Source organism: Pseudophryne corroboree, chromosome 12, assembly GCF_028390025.1.
Source record: "Pseudophryne corroboree isolate aPseCor3 chromosome 12, aPseCor3.hap2, whole genome shotgun sequence".
NCBI lineage: Eukaryota > Metazoa > Chordata > Amphibia > Anura > Myobatrachidae > Pseudophryne > Pseudophryne corroboree.
Genome location: NC_086455.1, coordinates 78331409 through 78350565, shown reverse-complemented (window position 1 = coordinate 78350565; position 19157 = coordinate 78331409). Strand labels below are relative to the sequence as shown.

At 44.9% G+C, this 19157-nt stretch overlaps 1 protein-coding gene across 3 annotated transcripts in view; it reads left to right on the top strand.

Moving 5' to 3' along the window:
* Positions 1 to 19157, top strand: part of DCAF4 (DDB1 and CUL4 associated factor 4) — a 96353-nt gene that overhangs the window by 10523 nt on the left and 66673 nt on the right. For 2 of the 3 annotated variants that reach the window (XM_063947683.1, XM_063947684.1), the window contains exons 3-6: positions 8756 to 8844; positions 16107 to 16261; positions 16459 to 16541; positions 18401 to 18503. In XM_063947683.1, the coding sequence (XP_063803753.1) occupies positions 8756 to 8844; positions 16107 to 16261; positions 16459 to 16541; positions 18401 to 18503 (430 nt within the window). The remainder of the gene's footprint in view (positions 1 to 8755; positions 8845 to 16106; positions 16262 to 16458; positions 16542 to 18400; positions 18504 to 19157) is intronic. The other variant, XM_063947685.1, reaches the window with a different exon arrangement.

Below are 19157 nucleotides of genomic sequence, written 5' to 3'. Positions count from 1 at the left end.
GGTAAGTCTACCTTCTTGCCCTATGTCAACGGTTGGTGACTCATTGTTGTAGGATGCAGTCATTTCGACCGAATAGATAAGGATTCCCCTTTCTTTGCAGGTAAGGGAAGGTAAAAAGGTAAGAAGTCGGCTGCCTTTTCAGGTTCACAGGAGCAGAAATCCTCCATTCTTTATGCCACGTCCACTGTGGGACGTTGGGACTATCTTGCGGGGGCCCACACAGGTGGGACCTCGTCTAAAACTCTTCAGTCAGTCCTGGAAAGGACATGGACCAGTGAGTTAAGGATAGAGTCCCTAGGGGGACATACGGGAGTTCCAGACGTCCCCCTCACTGATTTTTTTTTCAAATCAACCTTACCGATCCTCCTCATGACAGGGAGGTAGTATGTGAATACAAGAGTTGTGTCAGGATCAGGTCATTGTCCTGCTGGTCCGGTCATTATTAAAAAAAAAAAGACAAAAAAAGACAAAAAAAAGCTGTTCAAGTTTTTTCGTGCTCCCGGGCGACTCGGTCAGACAAATCCCAATTTTCCTACTTAAATTCCATGAGGGAATCTCTCATGGCAGGGTTCTCCACTCTGAAAGTGGAGTAAGGAGGTCTATTTACGGTTTCTTCCGCATTAGGCTTGCCTAAGGTTTGCGTTTCAGGATTGTTGTTACCATTTCGCCAGGGTGATGGCGGTATGATGGGTTTCCTTTGATAGTAAGGAGTCCTATTTATTCTGTACTGGATCGCTTTCCGAATTACGGAGAGATCAAGAAGCTACATGGTGCAAAACATTGTTTTCTCCTTGACAGTTTTTCAACAACAGGACTTGCCAGTATCCCTGTTGGTCCCAATGACACAGATCGGCTTGGGCAATATTTTTAGAGGCAGTACTGAGTTTATTTGCTTCCAAAAAAAAAAGAAAGGGGGAAGCTCTGAGAATTCAGAGTCTGGCAGACCTGTAACGGTGTCAATTCGTCGATACATTCAGTTGCTGAAAAAAGTTGGTTGGGGCCTACGAGGCCATTCAGTGGACAGGTTGCAGGCCTGAGTGTTTAGCGGGACCTGTTGGACAAGTGGTCCGGTTCTCACCTGGGATAATCATGGTTTCAAGACCAGTATCTTGCTCCTGTGGTAGCGGCGCAATTCTCACTGAGGACAAGTGTCATGTTAGGATACTTGTCACCCCATTAATGGTCTAGAGTTAAGGGCCGTTTATAACGGTATTGTATAGACAATTACTGGAGAAGAAATGGCAGAAGCCAGAAAGATTTTCCGCTAGATGACAAACATTTACGCGCTCTATCAGCAATGTTCGTTCCAGGAGTGGACAACTGGGAAACAGACTTCCTCGGCGGACACGTTCTCCGTTCAGGAGGGTTGAGTCTTCATCAAGCTGGTTTCACAGAAGTGATAAGTCTTTGGAGAATTCCGCAAATAGACGAGATGGCGTCTCGCTTCGACAAGAAACTTCAGAAATTTTGTTACGGGTTGAGGATACCTCAAGCGATAGCAGCGGACGCCCTGGTGACACCGTGGGTGTTTCGGTCGGCCTATGTGTTCCCTTCACTTACACTCTTTCCAAAGATGTTAAAATTTATAAGAAGAACAAAAGTTCAGATGATCCTCCTTGCTCCAAACTGGTCAAAGAGGGATGGTATCCGGATCTTCAGCGATTACTCATAGGAGATCCCTGACCTCTTCATCTGCGAGAGGATCTGTTAAAGCAGGGGCTGTGTGTTTTCCAAGACTTAGCGCGGTTTCCATTGACGACTTGGAGATTGAACGTCAGATACCAGCCCGGAAGGGTATTCCCAGTGAAGTCTTCCCTACTCTTCAGTCAGAAAAGGAGTAATGTCAAATCATTACCACCATATTTGGGGGATATTTTGTGTCTTGCTATGAATCCATGAAAGTACCTACGGAAGAATTCCAGTTGGATCGTTTTCTCCCTTCTTTTCTTACAAGATCGTGTGGAGGCGATCTTAGGTTGGGCTCTATTTAAGGTTCAGATTTCAGCCTTATCGGTTTTCTTCCAAAAATAACAATGGTCCTCCTTTCCAGAGTTTTATACTTTCGTAAAAGGAGTCTTACACATCCATCCTCCCTTTGTACCTCTGAAATACCAGGGGATCTTTATGTGGTGTTGCGGTTACTGCAATTTCTTAGTGAACTTTTCAGTATGGTTAAGTTGAAATTCCTCACTTGGAAAGTGGTCATGCGGTTGACCTTGGCATCCGCAAGGCGGGTGTCTGAGTTGCCGATTTAGTCTCACAAGAGCCCTGTTTAATCTTCCATGAAGATAGAGCGGAGTTGAGAACTCGGCAGCAGTTTCTGCCAAAAGTGGTTTCATCGGTTTCAATTGAACCACCCTATTGTGGTGCCGGTGGCTACTGACGCCTGGGTGACATCGGAGTATCTCGCTGTGGTCGGAATTTTGAACATTTGTGTTGCCAGATTGGCTCAGATCAGGAAAACGGAGGTTCTTTTTATCCTATATGCTCCCAACAAGATTGGGGTTCCTGCTTCCAAGCAGACTATTGCACGCTGGATCTGTAATACGATTTAAGCTTGCTCGTTTTACGGCTGGATTGTCGTTAACGAAATCGGTGAAGGCCCATTCTACCAAGTAGGTGGGCTCATACTGGGCGGCTGCCCGAGGGGTCTCGGGTTTATAGCCTTGCAGAGCAGCTGCTTCGTTGGGTTCAAACGATTTTGCAAATATTCGACAAGTTTGATAACCTGGCTGTTGAGGCCTTCTTGTTTGGGCAGTTCGGTGCTGCAGAGTCATCCGCACTCTCCCGTCCGTTCTAGAGCTTTGGTATAGACCCCATGGTCCTTTTGGAGTCCCCAGCATCCTCTAGGACGTATGAGAAAATAGGATTTTAATACCTACCGGTAAATCCTTTTCTCTTAGTCCGTAGAGGATGCTGGGCGCCCGTCCAAGTGCTACTGTATCTGCAGTTATTGGTTATGGTTACATATGTTGGGTGGCTTTTCAGTCAGTCTGTTGCTGACGTTATTCATGCCATGGCATGCGGTTTGCTATTATTGGTCGTGTTTACACACAGGTTGTGTTACAATTTCGGTCAGCATATTGCTGTATATTTTTTCATGCCGTCGGCTGGTGTTCTATTGAAGGCCACGTTCTGCGGCATGTTTGAGGTGTGAGCTGGTCTGACACTCACCGTGTTTACACAATAAATTCTTTCCTCGAAATGTCAGTCTCCCTGGGCACAGTTCTATAACTGAGGTCTGGAGGAGGGGCATAGAGGGAGGAGCAAGTTCACACCCATTCAAAGTCTAATAGTGTGCCCATGTCTCCTGTGGATCCCGTCTATACACCCTGGTCCTTTTGGAGTCCCCAACATCCTCTACGGACTAATAGAAAAGGATTTACCGGTAGGTATTAAAATCCTATTTTTCTTATACTGTAACTGACATTTACAGTATGACCAGCCGGGGTAATCAGTCTATAAGGTTTCACAAAAAGGCAAAGTTTACCCAACATACTTAAGGTTCTTTATATTGTGAAAACTGTGCATCAACTAACCCAGGGGAGAGTTCGACCACTGTACAAGACCCCTCTCCCTCTTGGTTAGCTCAACTGACAGGAGTCGTATCCGATTTTGTCTGCTGAACGGGTGGCTTCTCGTAAAGCTAGAGAAGTGGCCAGGTCCCAGGCTCCGTTCCCTGAGTCAGATTGGGCTCTTAATCTGGCCAGGTCAGTTGAGGGTCTAAGGAGAGCCATGGGGGCGTCAAGGTCTCCTACTACTGGTATTTCACAATCTGTCTCAAAAAAGACTTTTACCAGCTGTGTTGCAGTCTGAGTCGGGCGCTAAAGATTTGCCTCCCCCTGAGGAGGACGGAAGTGGAACTAGATAAAGAAACTGAGTTAGTTCAGAAAGAGATGGAATTTGAATCTTAGGATTTAGACGCTCTTATTTTAGCAGTGCGTCAGGTTCTACAGATTACAGAGTCTGATACGGCTCAGCCGCAACCTTACTTTTCCCCCCAAAAAAACGAAGGGATGCTGTTTCCGTTCCCATTTCTGCTGAAATTGACAATAATTTTGCTCTAGCATGAAAGCACTTGGACAAGAAGTTTCAGATTAACCGCCGGCTGTTGCTTTCTTACTCTTTTCCAGAGGGAAAATAGATCTAAGTGGGAAAACCCTCCTTTGGTGGATCCCTCCTTATCTAGATTATCAAAGAAGACCGTTCTGCCGATAGCTAGTGCTACCTCCTTAAAGGAGCAGGCAGATAGCAGATTGGAAAATACTTTAAAGTCTATATTTCTCTTGCGTCCTAGAGGATGCTGGGGACTCCAAAAGGACCATGGGGCTAGTGTTCTTCGTCCTACACTGGTAGGTCTTTGGGTTAACAAGGCAATAGAGGCCTGGGCGGAACAGTTGGTAGCAGGTCTTCGATTTGGTCTATCCTCTGACCAATTGGTTACTTGGGCTGAACATATCAGAGAATCTGCTGTATATTTGGGTGAGGCGGCCAAAGACACATGAACTATTGGATCCAGAATTTCTGCTTTGTCGATTTTAGCTCGCCGTGCACTATGGCAATGGCAGGCAAATGTAGAATCTAAGAAAGCTGTGGAAGCTATTCCATGTAATGGTGAGTTTCTCTTCGGTCAAGAATTGGATACTCTGATTTGCAAGGCCAGAGGAGGTAAGTCGACATATATTCCTTCTCCAGCTCCTAGGAAAACTTTTTCAGGACCGGCCTTATTGTCCTTTCGAGTTCCATCCAAATTTAGAGGACGTGGCAGAGGTGGATCCACCTCGTTAAATGGTAACCGAGGTCGTGCTGCAACCCCAGCAACTTTGCAGCAGGACCCGAAGCCTGCCACTAAGCCCTCGCATGACGAGCTACCCTCCCTCCTGGGGGCTCCCAGGGTGGGAGCGCGTCTGATGGAGTTCGGACAAGTTTGGTCAGTGACCTGCACAGACGCCTGGGTAAGAGACATTTTCCAGGGTTACAAACTCGATTCTCGGTTAAAACCTCCAAGATTTTTTTACCACAGGTTTGCCAGTTTCACGGGAACATCTGGATTCCGTTCTTTAGACGGTCCAAAGACTTCTGGATATGGGAGTCATTGTTCTAGTTCCTCTCCACCAACAAATAAACAGGGTTTTTATTCCAGTCTATTCGTGATACCGAAGCTGGACCCATTCTGAATTTGAAGAGTCTCAATCCCTTTTAGAGGGTTTTCAAATTCAGGATGGCGTCCCTGCGCTCTGTTATAGTAGGTCCAGACGTGTGGGACTTTATGGTGTCCGTCGATATCAAGGATGCTTATCTTCATTTTCCGATTTGGCCTCCACACCAGAGTTTTCTCAGGTTTGCAGTCAAGAATTTGCATTTTCAATTCCAAGCCTTACCTTTCGGTCTTTCCTTAGCACCTCAAGTTTTTACAAAGGTCATGGCAGTAATGATGGCGCACTAACACTCTCGGAGTGAATATTGTTCCCTACTTGGACAACTTACTTCTAAGGCTCACTCGGAAGAGAAGTTGGTGAGCGATATGAAAATCACCCAAGAATTTCTAACTGCGCACAGTTGGATCATAAACCTCCAGAAGTCTCTGTTGCAACCGACGCAGCGTCTTCAGTTCCTGGGCATGATCATGGACACTGTGCTTCAGAGGATATTTCTCCCTCAGGACAAGATACAATCTATTCAGGAGTCGGTTTGTCTAGTAATGCAACATTGCAGAGTGTCAATTCATCTTTGCTTTCGACTTCTGGCAAAGATGGTAGCTGCTTTCGAGGCAGTCCAGTACGACAGGTTTCACTCCAGGCCTTTTCAACTAGATCTTCTGTCCCAATGGTCGGGTTTGCATCTCTTTATGCATCAAATGATTCAGCTTCTACCCGGGACACGTCTGTCCTTGCTTTGGCTGAATACGACGAATCTGTCCAAGGGCAGAAGCTTTGTCGTCCCAGATTGGGTACTTCTTACGACGGATGTCGGTCTCCGCGGCTGGGGAGCAGTGACTCTGGACTGTCAATGTCGGGGCCTTTTGGACTCCTCAGGAACAGACTCGATCTATCAATATCCTGGAACTTCGGGCGGTTTACAACGCGCTTATGTTAGTGTTTCATCTCCTGCAAGGTCGTGCAATCTGTGTACAGTCGGACAACGCCACGGCTTTGGCATACATAAATCGGCAAGGAGGAACCCGCAGCAGAGCTGCTATGAGGGAAGTCACCAGGATCCTGTTTTGGGCCGAGAGACATGCAGCAGCCATATCGGCAGTGTTCATACCGGGGGTGGAGAACTGGGAGGTCGATTATGAATTGCATCCTCAAGTGTTTCAACAACTGGTAGATCTTTGGGGACTCCCACAAATAGATCTTATGGCATCCAGGTGGAACCACAAACTTCTGCAATACTGTTCCCGCACCAGAGATCTTAATGCTGAGGCGGTGGATGCGTCAACGATTCCCTGGAGGTTCCGCTTTGTATTTTTTTATTTATTTTTTTCTCTCTGTTTCCCCTGTTACCTTTATCTACTCAAGAGTATCAAGCGGGAGAGGGTCACGGTTCTGCTCGCTCCAGACTTGCCTCGCAGAACGTGGTACAGTTTATTCAGGCTTAGAGCGGCTACGTTTTGACGGCGTGGCTATTGAAAGGGAGATCCTAAAGCTGAAGGGTATTCCTTTGTTAGTCATTCCTACCATGATGAGTGCTAGAAAGGAGGTCACTTCTAGGCACTATTACAATATATGGAAGGCATATATTTCATGGTGTGAGCATGTCCGTTTTCTGCTACTTCCTTTCGATTGGCAAAGCTTCTCCTTTTTTCTCCAGGCTGGTTTCTCGGCCGGTTTAAGTGTTGGATCTCTAAAGGTTCAGCTCTCGGCCCTTTCGATCTTTTTCCAGAAGAAGCTGTACAGACTTTCATTCAAGGCGTTATCCGGCTTAAGCCACCGTTTATTCCTCCTACAGCTCCTTGAGATCTGGATACCGTTCTATCCTTTTTGCAATAATCTTTATTTGAACCTCTGGAAACGGTGGAGCTTAAGTTTCTTGCGTGAAAGGTAGTATTGCTTTTGGCCCTGGCTTCAGCTCGGAGAGTTTCCGAATTGGGAGCTCTTTCATGTCTGCCATATCTCGTATTTTATGAAGATAGAGCGGAACTCCGCACGCATAGTTCTTTCTTGCCTAAGGTAGTTTCTGCATTTCACATTAACCAGCCTATTGTGGTCCCGGTTCTCTCTGGTGATTCTCCTTCGAAGTCACTGGATGTTGTTAGGACCTTGCGTTTTTATGTAGCGATAACCGCAGTTTTACGCAAGACGGATGCTCTGTTTGTTCTGTATGATACTGCCAAACCGGGATGGCCGGCCTCAAAACAGACTTTGGCCTGATGGATCAAATTTACCATCAGACAGGCTTATCTAGCAGCCTCTCTTCCGCTGCCGCGTTCGGTGTTGGCTCATTCCTCACGGTCGGTGGGTTCTTCTTGGGCGGCTGCTAGGGGAGTTTCTTTGACACAGTTGTGTAGAGCCGCAACTTGGTCGGGGAAACCATACCTTTGACAAATTTGATACTTTTTGCAGCTTCGGCTTCTCTGTTTGGCCGAGCAGTACTGCAGGACTCTCTGCGCTGTCCCACCTGAAATGGGAGCTCTGGGACGTTCCCACCGTGAAGACCTTCCAGTGTCCCCTAGTGGATGAAGGAGAAAAAGGGATTTTGGTACTTACCGGTAAATCCATTTCTCCGATTCCGCAGTGGTCACTGGACACCCTCCCAGCGCTGGGTGTCTGTTTCCTTTTCTCAGGTTCTACCGTCTTACCTTTTTATATATGGTTATTTACCTGTTGGGTTGACTGGTGACATTTACAGTTTAATGATTTATTTATTTTTCTCTCACCTCCTCTGTCGAGTGCTTCGAGCTTTCTCCGCTCGGGCTCTGTTTTCAAATTGGTCTGTAGGGGGGCTTAGAGGGGAGGAGCCAGTCACAGTTCTAAAGAATTTAAAGTGCTTGCTCAGCTTGGCCACCATCTACCCCCCCACAGTGCAGACCTTCTAGTGTCCCGTGTGGAATCTAAGAAATGGATTTACCGGTAAGTACCAAAATCCGTTTTTTAGTGGAAGTGGAAAAGGGATATAACATGCTAAGCAACGTAGGCGACTGTATGGGTTTATACAGATTGTTCTTTTTACCTTACTGGCAGAATGTGACTATGCAAGTAGCTCTTTAAACAAAAGCTGAATTCTAAATATATGAACGTTGTTTATGGAAAAAATTAGTATAAAATGTTGAAAGTGGACAGAATGTGTTAATTGGGGTGTGGTATATTTTTTGTCGACATACGTCATGTTGACCTTGATGAAATGTCGACATGTTTAGATTGTCTGCAAAACATTCCTGGTGGTCCAGTGGTACTTAGCTGGTCCAGCGATGTGTTCCGGAATGTCAGCTTTTCACATGTTGGCATTATGATTGCATCTCTTTCACTGAAGCCAGTTCATGAACGTCACTGACCCTGGAGACCAGAATAAATAGTGTGACAGTGTTGCAGCATATTTAATGTTTGAATGCAAATAAAACCATAAATGAGTTATTTAATGTAAATACAAAATTATTAGACCTCAAATAACTGTCTTCTGTAGGGTTTAAATTGAGTGTGTTTCTTAATAAACCCATGCGATGTGATGCAAGACTTTCTGGTAACTTGCATGCTTTTTTACACAAACCTTTTCTGTCCTTTTTACTACATAACTTTTTGGCTTCTCCCTGTTAAAGGTACGGGTTGGGAGCATCTTCAGAAACTGCTGAAACAAGCAAAGATGTGCGTCCTTATTCCAGCGCCCCACAAGCGTCTTCAGTGCCAGGTAGGCACTCTTAAAAGATAGACGTATGTGTGCAAACTCCTTGCAGATTGTGTTTGTCTTTTTTACTATCCAATTTATGCTGGCCATACACTAGACCGACTTGCGTCAGATGTGAGCCGTCCCACACACACGCACGCCAGCTCTCCGGTGTATGTACGATCTATCGTTCGACCTGCATTGGACGCCCACCCGGATCGGTTGCTCATATGTGCAGCACAGTGTATGACCAGCATTACATTGACTGTCAATGCTGAGTTGTCAGTTCAGTACACAAAAGCATGCAGACATGGTCAACAAGTTCAGTGGTTGAGACCAAAAATGAGACTGGGGAAGAAATGTGATCCCAGTGACTGACCATGGGATTTTTGTTGGTAATGGTTGTGGTGGTGAGAGTATCTAAGAAACTGCTGATGTGAGATTTTCAAATTTCCCACCTGCAATTGGATTCCTATCTAGGGGGATTTTTCAGAGTTGTTCACAAACCAAAAAAGTTAGCAGTTGGGCAAAACCATGCTGCGCTGCAGGTGGAACAGATGTAATGTGCAGAGAGTTAGATTTGGGTGGGTTATATTGTTTCTGTGCAGGGTAAATACTGGCTGCTTTATTTTTACACTGCAATGTAGATTTCAGTTTGAACACACCCCACCCAAATCGAACTCTCTCTGCACATGTTACATCTGCCCCAACTGCAGTGCACATGGTTTTGCCCAGTTGCTAACTTTTTTTTTGGTTTGCTAACAAACCTGAATAAGGCCCCATGTGTGTTACTTTATGGCAAGTCTAATTTTCTAATGGCTACTTTCAACAGGTCAAGTCACTCTCATTACAATGCACTGGGTGTACTCCAATGTAGGAGTCATCAACAGATAGCTGTCCCGTAAAGCACTTATTTCCCTATTAGTATACAATCGACCATCCATGGACACCCAGGAGAGAGAGAGAGTGGGAGGACAACACCTGAGATACTCTTGACCCATAGAAATGAAGAAAAATCAGTGAACGTTTATCGACCTCCCCGATTTGCACCAAAACTAAAGAGGGGGCTCAAAAACTATTTTACTGATGGGTTTTTTTCCGACTCCGCTTTATACAATTTTTACAAACGTTTCTGGCAACTGCTGGATGGGGTGCCTCCTAGACAAGCATGATGTCCTATGTGTGGTTGGTTTGTCCTATTACTGTGAGTCTGTTGTGAGATTCACAACCTCTTTCAGTGCTCAGGTTCTAAGTATTCACATGCCCACTTGCCTCTTTATAATTTCTCTCGGCACCCCCACTAATGTTTCCACCCACTCTGCTCAGTTAATTGGTCGTATTATACATGATGCCTGTTCTCCATTTGTGGGTCATTTGAAAGGATAATTTTTCCTTGTCACTCATGGTTCTCATTAATAAAGTGTTCCAAATTCACAGTGTGGAATCTGTCATCCGCATAATTTGTGACCAATCCCATACATTTTCTCCAGTTTGGTATAACTGGACTGACTACTTTGCCTCATCTTGAGAGCTCTCCCTTCATATGTGTTTTTATGTCTTCATGTTCTATCTACCCCTTACTTCAATCCCATCCTCCTTTTCCCTGTCTCTCCTACCTTTTTCTCCTTCCTTACAACTTCTATTTCCAATCATATCCTTCAATGTCTCATTCTGTTAGCCAACTAACTGTCAGATATTCATTTTTATTTTTTTTGTGTGATATTTTTCTCTGTTCCCCTCCATTTTTATATTTCTTTACCCTCATTGGCCCTAAAAATTCAATACAATTTCTATTCAGAAGAGCACTTTTTGGTTACATTAATATGAGATCCACAGCGTAAATGTACAACTGTGTAATGCTGACACCATAGGCCAGAATCTCTAATGCAGGGGTGGCCAGACTCTTGGACTTGTGATCTACTGAAAAGGTAAAATCTCTTGTGCCCTTCCGAATAGGGACAACTGTGTATGCCGGTAAAAGGGTGTGGGACTCTCCTGCCAAATTCGGGATGGTTGGCAGGTGTGCTTTTTAGGGTTCTGAGCCAATAAAACATATCGGTTTTATCATAATGAAAGCGTGTCAAGGCACTGTTATGAACATTATGGTTTCCATACCCAAACCATGGTACCCGAATATTGCTGCAGAACAGGTATATTTATGCAGATACTGTTCAAATAAGCAGCAGAACCACCAGGTAGCGCTCTGTCTGCTCTCTACCAGCGTTACCAGCAAATGGCGAGCTGCTGCCCCTCCTTTGCTCCTGTTTACCTTTTTTACCCCCCCTCTGTCAGTGTGCCCCTCACCTCCCACCTGTATGTATCCTATGATGATTGGCTACCCCCCCTCTTCAGCGCATCAAACTTCTAGCCCAATGGTTACTTGCTTAATAGGCTGCCATCTTATTCTTCTATCGCTGAGTCCCAGCCAGCTCCCCTGGTGATGCCAGTGAGGAAAGGAGATCTAGACGCCTCTTCAAATGGTCTTCACTCACACTTATGCCACGGGTCCCTGTTCTTGTCTGGCAATTTGCACCTACACTCAGTCCTCATCTTGCTGGCACAATGGAGGTTGTACATGTGACTGCTTCAGCCGTGAAGAATCGCCTTATTCTTATTGGCTATTGCTGTCGCATGTGACAAATGACTGAGGCATGGTAGCTGCGGCTTCAACCAGCAGTTGCAATGGTGCATCTAGCCAATAAGTCTGCCTGATTCTTATTGGCTGCTCTTGAATGCTGCTGCATGTCCACCATGATTTATAGGTCCTCAATCAAGGCTTTGGCCACCCTGCTCTTAAGCTAGGTGTAGACCTTGTCATCTTGATGTTGACCCAACAGTGTGGCTGATGTAGCGGAGCATATATGGAATGAGTCATTATGTGAGTTATTATGCTTGCACTGATCATCACGCTGCAGCACATGTGTGCAGTGTGTCATTATTACACAGACTGCTCACAATTCCCAGTAGCCTTTGCAGCTGCTCAGGAGCCCAGGTGCACATCACATGACCGGTGTCAGGTGGTACAGTGTAACAATTGAAAGTGAGCAGCAATTGGAGCAGTTAAGCACAGCCATCTTTTTTTTTTGGGGGGGGGGGAGAGAGAGTGTGGTGGCCGGAGTGTGATGGGAGCGCTACACAGATTACAGTGGGCCAAATTCTGTTCCCGGTGCGTGGCGTTCACCAATGCTTGTTCTGGTGGGAGGAGCAGAGGAGGTGATTACAGGACGTACAGTAAGCCTAAACCTCACAGTGCAAAGCCCTACACTGCTAGTAAGGAGGAGAAGAGACCTGGTGAACATTGCACAGCAGATTACACTCCTTCAGGACAGTAATAGGGATTCTGGTTAGATGCTGCTGATTACCGGTCAGAGTGACAGACAACACAGAGTGACTTCTGCACTGCCTGACACTTGTGCGTTATATGTGCCAGAGTAGCAGAATTTGTCCAGTCTCTCCCCATATCTGACTGAACTGAGTTTTAGGCTGGGTACACACTACAGGATGTTGGGCAGATGTGACATCGCAAACGATACATGGTAAGTGCATACACAACGTACGATGTATCGGCTGCGGGGCAGTCACATATCTTTTGCTCTCATGTGCAGAACAAAAGATATGTGACGTATATGAGCCGCAGGATCGCACATCGGACGGCGGCTCGTACGATTTATCGGTTGCACATCAGACACTGTGTACCCAGCCTTAGATTCCTAAGATCAGCTAGGAGTAGATACTTTTGTTGCGAAAGTCACCCAGAGAAAGTTACAAAGCTACCACTGACGATGAGCTGAACAGCGTCGTCTTTTAATACAATGAAATGGAAATGTTCCCCTTTGCACTATAACCAGCGAAATGTGCATACTTAGCATCAGACTCTGAGCTGGGAGAACCGGATAAGGAGCTATACGGAATACAACTGAGTACTCCAGTGTGAGCGATTTAATGGCCATAAACTTGTACATTGTATATGGAGTTCCCATTAGTAGTATAATTCTTTCATACATCATTTCTAATTTCCTATATTAGTATAAATTGTCAGATGTTGAATGTATTCTTCTGCTTTGTAGTCATGCATGCTTTATTCATAGCAGAGAGAGAGCTTCATCCAAGCATTCCAGATAAATACATTCTTACAATGAAATAGTAAAATTGTCTTCATGTAACCTAAATTGCACTGTATTGTGAGTTGCTGTTGGAACTAAAGGGGGGTACACACAGAGCGATGTTCACTTAATTTCTAAGCAATCTAACTAGATTGGTTAGAAATTAAGAACACATCGCTCTGTGTGTAGGGGTGGCATTGCGCGGCGCTATCGCTGGGTGAAATGAGCGCTACCCCCATGCTCAGCAAACATCACGCTGTGCTGAGTAGGGGTAGAGATATGTGCTGAGCGATCTGTGCTAGATCGCTCAGCACACATCTTTGATCACATCTCCCCGTGTGTACTAGGTATTAGGGGCAGATGTATTAAGCCTGGAGAAATGATAAAGCAGTGATAAGTGCAAGGTGATAACGCGCCAGCTAATCAGCTCCAATATGTAAATTAACAGAAGCTGATTGGCCGGTGCGTTATCACCTTGCACTTATCACTGCTCTATCACTTCTCCAGGCTTAATATATCTGCCCCAAAGTCTCATATAGTTTTGCGGTACTTACCTCAGTGGGTGTCGCATATACACCGATCGATCACTCACTTAATGTGTTGTCCTAATGTCACAGATGGGCGGGGATTTCAATTTGTCTGCCCTGCTTGGACGTCGGTCCCTGCAAGTTTACAGGTAATCGGACCACTCGTACACACAGCTAGATTCAGTGGATGTTGTGCAGTTTACGCTGTTATGTCTGTGAATGACATAATTCAGACATTTCGGGTGTACACACCCACCGATTGACTAGTCACATATTTTCCATTCGCTCAGTACTAAAAAGATATACCAAATAAAGTGGCCACGGACTGTACATACTGACCCTTGTTAGTAAATAACTGCCAAAATCTCACTACGTTTTTGAGATTACAAACATAAAGGGATGCATACTGTACCTTCCCTGGCATCTTATTTTTGTTTCTGGTCTCCTAGCTTTTCTTGGCCAGCTGCTAATTACTCCAGTATTTAGCTGCATTGCATTAATTGTAATCTCTCCATTTCCAGCAGCGTGACTCACTCATGCTGTCAGTACCTGCTAAGCAGTTTTAATGGGAGTTTTAATCAGCAGTTTAACAAGTTATGTAAATGAGTTGTTAGTATGAGGTGAATGTGTAGACCAGGCCTGGCCAACCTGTGGCTCTGCAGCGTGCCCTGCAACAGTATTGCTACTATGGAGTGATAAAGCTCTGGCAGTGCATGCTGCGATCTGTAGTTTCACAGCAGCAGAGCCACAGGTTGGTCAGGCCTGGTGTAGACAGATCACCATCTAGTTTTATACATGTGGGCAATTTGTGACTAAAGGGTCTCCGTTCATGCAGGTCTTCCAAGAAAGTGTTGCACGGTGGGCGTGCAGTACAGATATAGTAAGCTGGGCACAAGCTAATCTCTCTCTTTCAAATTAAACTGCACTTTTGCCCCAGTATTGTGTAGAATTTCCCCCTCCCAATACAATTAAGGGTGACTCCCCTTATAAAAATGTAGGCTGCCGGATACCCCAGGAACTCCTCCGAATTAGAAGATCCCTGCCCATCAATACAACACCTCCCACGTACCTCTCCCGCATCAATTAACCCATCAAGCTTTTTAGAGAAATTCACCTGAAAACTGACATGTCTTTATTGGCCAAATTATGCTATCTAAGCCCCTCTAAGTGCAGGATTATCCATTAGGAGGGGTGTGCCAGAGGTTTTGCATTATGGTCCCGATTCAGATTTGCACGCAAACCCAATGGTTTATGTACATATTTGATGGTTTGGGGTCAGTGCATGTGCAGTATGCATATTGTTCGCAGCTACCACCTTACCCACAGCATTAGTGACATGGAGCAGCGTCCATGGCTGTTTTACAAAATGAGGGCGTGTCGCCCTGTTTTTGTAGGTGTGTTGGGCCCAGGGCCTGCGTCATCTGACTTCATGGCCCCAGCTGACCAGTTCAGACAGCCAATCTGAGTTTGCTTCGGCTTCAGCAGACTGACCGACCGACCGCTACTACCATTGCGAGTCATGACCGATGGTGATCCGAAGCTGCATCCTCAGACCTTCACTAACAAAGTCCACACAGCACTGTATCACTCCGCTCCCCTTTCTCTGACAGGACAAGTCACACTGAGGTGTATCACTCCGCTTCTCTCTTCACTAGCAAAGCACACACAGCACTATCACTCAGCCCCTTATTCTGTCAGGACAAATCAACTGTGTCACTCTTTCTCCCCCCTCTTCGAGCGCACACAGAGCACTGTATAACTCAGGCTAACATCATAGGAGGGAGTTACATAAGCTTGAGCCAGACCTCCTCACTGAAAAAGTATGCAGAAACTACATTTCCCTTACAGAACCTGTACGTGTTGAAATTAGTATTTATTACTGGCCATAGTAATAGAACAGGCTGCATTCATTTTGTATAGGTAACTGGTGCACTACAGTCAAGCTTAACTGGGCTCAAAACTACTAAAAAAAAACACCTTCAGAATATCCTGACCAAGTTGCTGAAACCTGTCCTAAGGGCAGAGATTTCAGGAAAAACTAGGTTGTGCAGCCACTTCAACATGGCATTGACTGATACGCATTGCTCTTGTAGAGATTAATGAGGTTATCAACTAAGCAGTGATAAAAGTGTAGAAGTGAGCCAGTGGAGAAATTGCCCATGGCAACCAATCAGCTGTGTATACTTTTGTATTATGCAAATTATAAATGTTACGTCAATGCTGATTGGTTGCCATGGGCAACTTCTCCACTGGCTCACTTCTCCATTTTTATCACTGCTTACTACATCTCCCCTTTAGTAGTGAGCTTGCACACAGTATAAAATGTAATTTTAAATTGGTCTCCAAATAGGACCTTAACTGCTAATCCACAAGAAGTGCGTCAGATGAGGTACATACATTACTTCCTTACAGGCACCTCTGATGTGTGGTAGGTAGAACTTGTGATATACCAATGCTTATTGAGGGCAACTGCCTGCAGTAAGCTGGGCACGCACTGATTTATATAGAGACTGATTTGGGTTCCAGTAACTTCCTGGAGGCCCATTCTGCAGATGTCTTGTAGAATATTGAGGCTTGCAGCTTTTTCTTGAGCCATATACATGGAGTGTTTCCTGTTAGCAATAATGAACTTAGTGTTTTCATGGATTTCCTCTAGAACTTCCAGGGTTTTACTTTGATCCGGAAAAGAACCGATACTTCCGCCTGCTTCCGGGACACAACAACTGCAACCCTCTGACAAAAGAAGGTATACAGCAGAATGAAATGGAGATGAAGAGACAGCGGCTCCTGGAAGAAGAGAAAACTAGGAAAGTGAGTGGAACAATGAATTTATACCGGCACATGTTACCCTTACTGTATTCATCAGTGGCTTTACCTATTATAGCCTCAGGCTCGTATATTAAACTTGGCAATTGCAATGAAGAGGGAAATATTTTGCTGTGGGGGGTGTAACCGTTTCTTTACTTAAAATTTTGAAGAAATTGTTATTTGTTGCAAATTCTTTGTAGAAATCAAGCAGACATGGATTAAACGCCTCAATGCTGGTGTGGAAACGACAACTTGGACTGATGCATTTTACAACCTACTGCAGGTGAATATAAATGTTAGATAACGTCACTGTAGTGATATTTTTATTTAAGTTTATCCCCCCCCCCCCCCCTTATCTCTTGCTTTAAAAACAACAATGATTACACCAGTCTTTACCTTGCCACATGCAGTCTTTTTTTTTTTTTTTACTCTCTCCATGTTGTATTGATCTCTGTTCAAAGTATTTGGGTTTCTGAATTAACCACAGGACCTACCTGTGGGTCTTCCATCTCCCTGATAGACTGATCCCCATTTGTCTTGTTGAATACATAATTAATTTATGGAAACGTATGCATTTGCTGTTTATTGATAAAAAAAACTACTCCTACAGTGCGTATACAGAGAGTTCAAAGAGTAAAGTCCCACCACAGTGACCTTGTGCTAAGCAAGTCTCCCTGAAAACAATGTGTGGGTTTTTATTTTTTTATTATACATGATATTCGTTATGTACTTGTCTACATGTAGTATTTAAAGCGTTGTCACTCTCTAGCCTCTCATGACTGCAGGGAGATCCACGAAAAGTGACCCTGCTCGTTACGGAGGGACTTTTTGAACTCTGAGGGTAATTCTGATCTGATCGTAGCAGCAAGTTTGGTAAAACAATGTGCACTGCAGATGGGGCAGATATAACATTTACAGGGAGAGAGTTAAATTTGGGTGGGTTATATTGTTTCTGTGCAGGGTAAATACTGTCTGCTTTATTTTTACACTACAATTTAGATTTCAGATTGAACACATCCCACCCAAATCTAACTCTCCCTGCACATGTTATATCTGCCCCCCCCCCCCCCCCCCCCTGCAGTGCACATGGTTTTGCCCATTAGCAAGCAATTTTGCTGCTGCCATCAGACCTGAATTAGGCCCTCTGTGTACAAAACCGTTCTTCATCAGCTGTGTGTTCTACACTCTTCATATTTTAATATTGTGCGGTGTGGCTCATTCTTGCATGGCTTTTTACTAACTAAATGACAAATTCCCAGTGGCACGTTTTATGGGGCACGATTTATGTGTTGCAAGAATTTTTGGGTAATTGCATTGAGTAGTGTATTTTTTTTTCCCCTAAAGTTAAAACCAACAACCTAATATAAATCTTCTGCTTGTAGTGAAATACTTGGTAACTGGAGGTTGAAGCCGTAAGGGGGCACTGTTATATAAGCTGTAGTTGATATTTATAGTATATTGCATCAGTCTCCTAAACGCATTGGTACAGACAGCCTTCTTGTTAGCAGAACTAATCATCTGAATGATACAGGGCCTAATTCAGACCTGATCACAAAAGCAAAATCTTTCTTTAATGGGCTAAACCATGTGCACTGCAGGGGGGCAGACATAACACATGCAGAGAGAGTTATATTTGGGTGGGGTATATTGTTTCTGTGCAGGGTAAATACTGGCTGCTTTATTTTTACACTGCAATTTAGATTTCAGTTTGAACACCTCACACCCAAATCTCTCTGTAAATCTACCCCCTTCCTCCCCTGCAGTGCACATGGTTTTGGCCATTAGAGGAAGATTATGCTTTTGTGATCAGGTCTGAATTAGGCCCACAGTACCTATCTATTAACAAAGAACCCATTATGCCCATGAAATGTATGTCACTCACAGGGGACTGTTTTAAAGACTGATTATAATTTTTGCCATGGGTCTGTGCTGTTGTCTACAGTGGTGACCCACAAATTACCATTCTACCGATATTTATACAAGATAATGTTCCTGCATCTGGAAGACCCATTGTGCCATAGAAGTGCCACAATTTCTAATGTCGATGGTGCGGACTGACAAATAATGTGCCATGTATAAATTTTATTTTTGCAAGCAGGTGTTCTTGCCTATCCCCCTCTTATTTTTGTCCCCCACCTATAGACGTGTCCACGAGCTGAAAGTAAATCTTATGCAAAAGAAGGAGGTGTACATTCATAGCCCAGAGCCTGTTGGTGCCGGTACGCACAGGTTTGAATTCATTCTGGTAAGTCTACATCATTAGGAACCTATTCTAGTGGAACGTCAAAGTCTAACCCGAGGCACTAATGTGACCAAGGTGGCAGATGCATCGTTACGGTTTATTAGCTATGTCACACCACTGGTATCGGGTTTTCTCTATCGTCCTAGTGGATGCTGGGGTTCCTGAAAGGACCATGGGGAATAGCGGCTCCGCAGGAGACAGGGCACAAAAAGTAAAGCTTTAGGATCAGGTGGTGTGCACTGGCTCCTCCCCCTATGACCCTCCTCCAAGCCTCAGTTAGATTTTTGTGCCCGGCCGAGAAGGGTGCAATCTAGGTGGCTCTCCTAAAGAGCTGCTTAGAAAAGTTTAGCTTAGGTTTTTTATTTTACAGTGAGTCCTGCTGGCAACAGGATCACTGCAACGAGGGACTTAGGGGAGAAGAAGTGAACTCACCTGCGTGCAGGATGGATTGGCTTCTTTGGCTACTGGACATTAGCTCCAGAGGGACGATCACAGGTACAGCCTGGATGGTCACCGGAGCCTCGCCGCCGGCCCCCTTGCAGATGCTGAAACAAGAAGAAGGTCCAGAATCGGCGGCATGAAGACTCCTCAGTCTTCTTAAGGTAGCGCACAGCACTGCAGCTGTGCGCCATTTCCTCTCAGCACACTTCACACGGC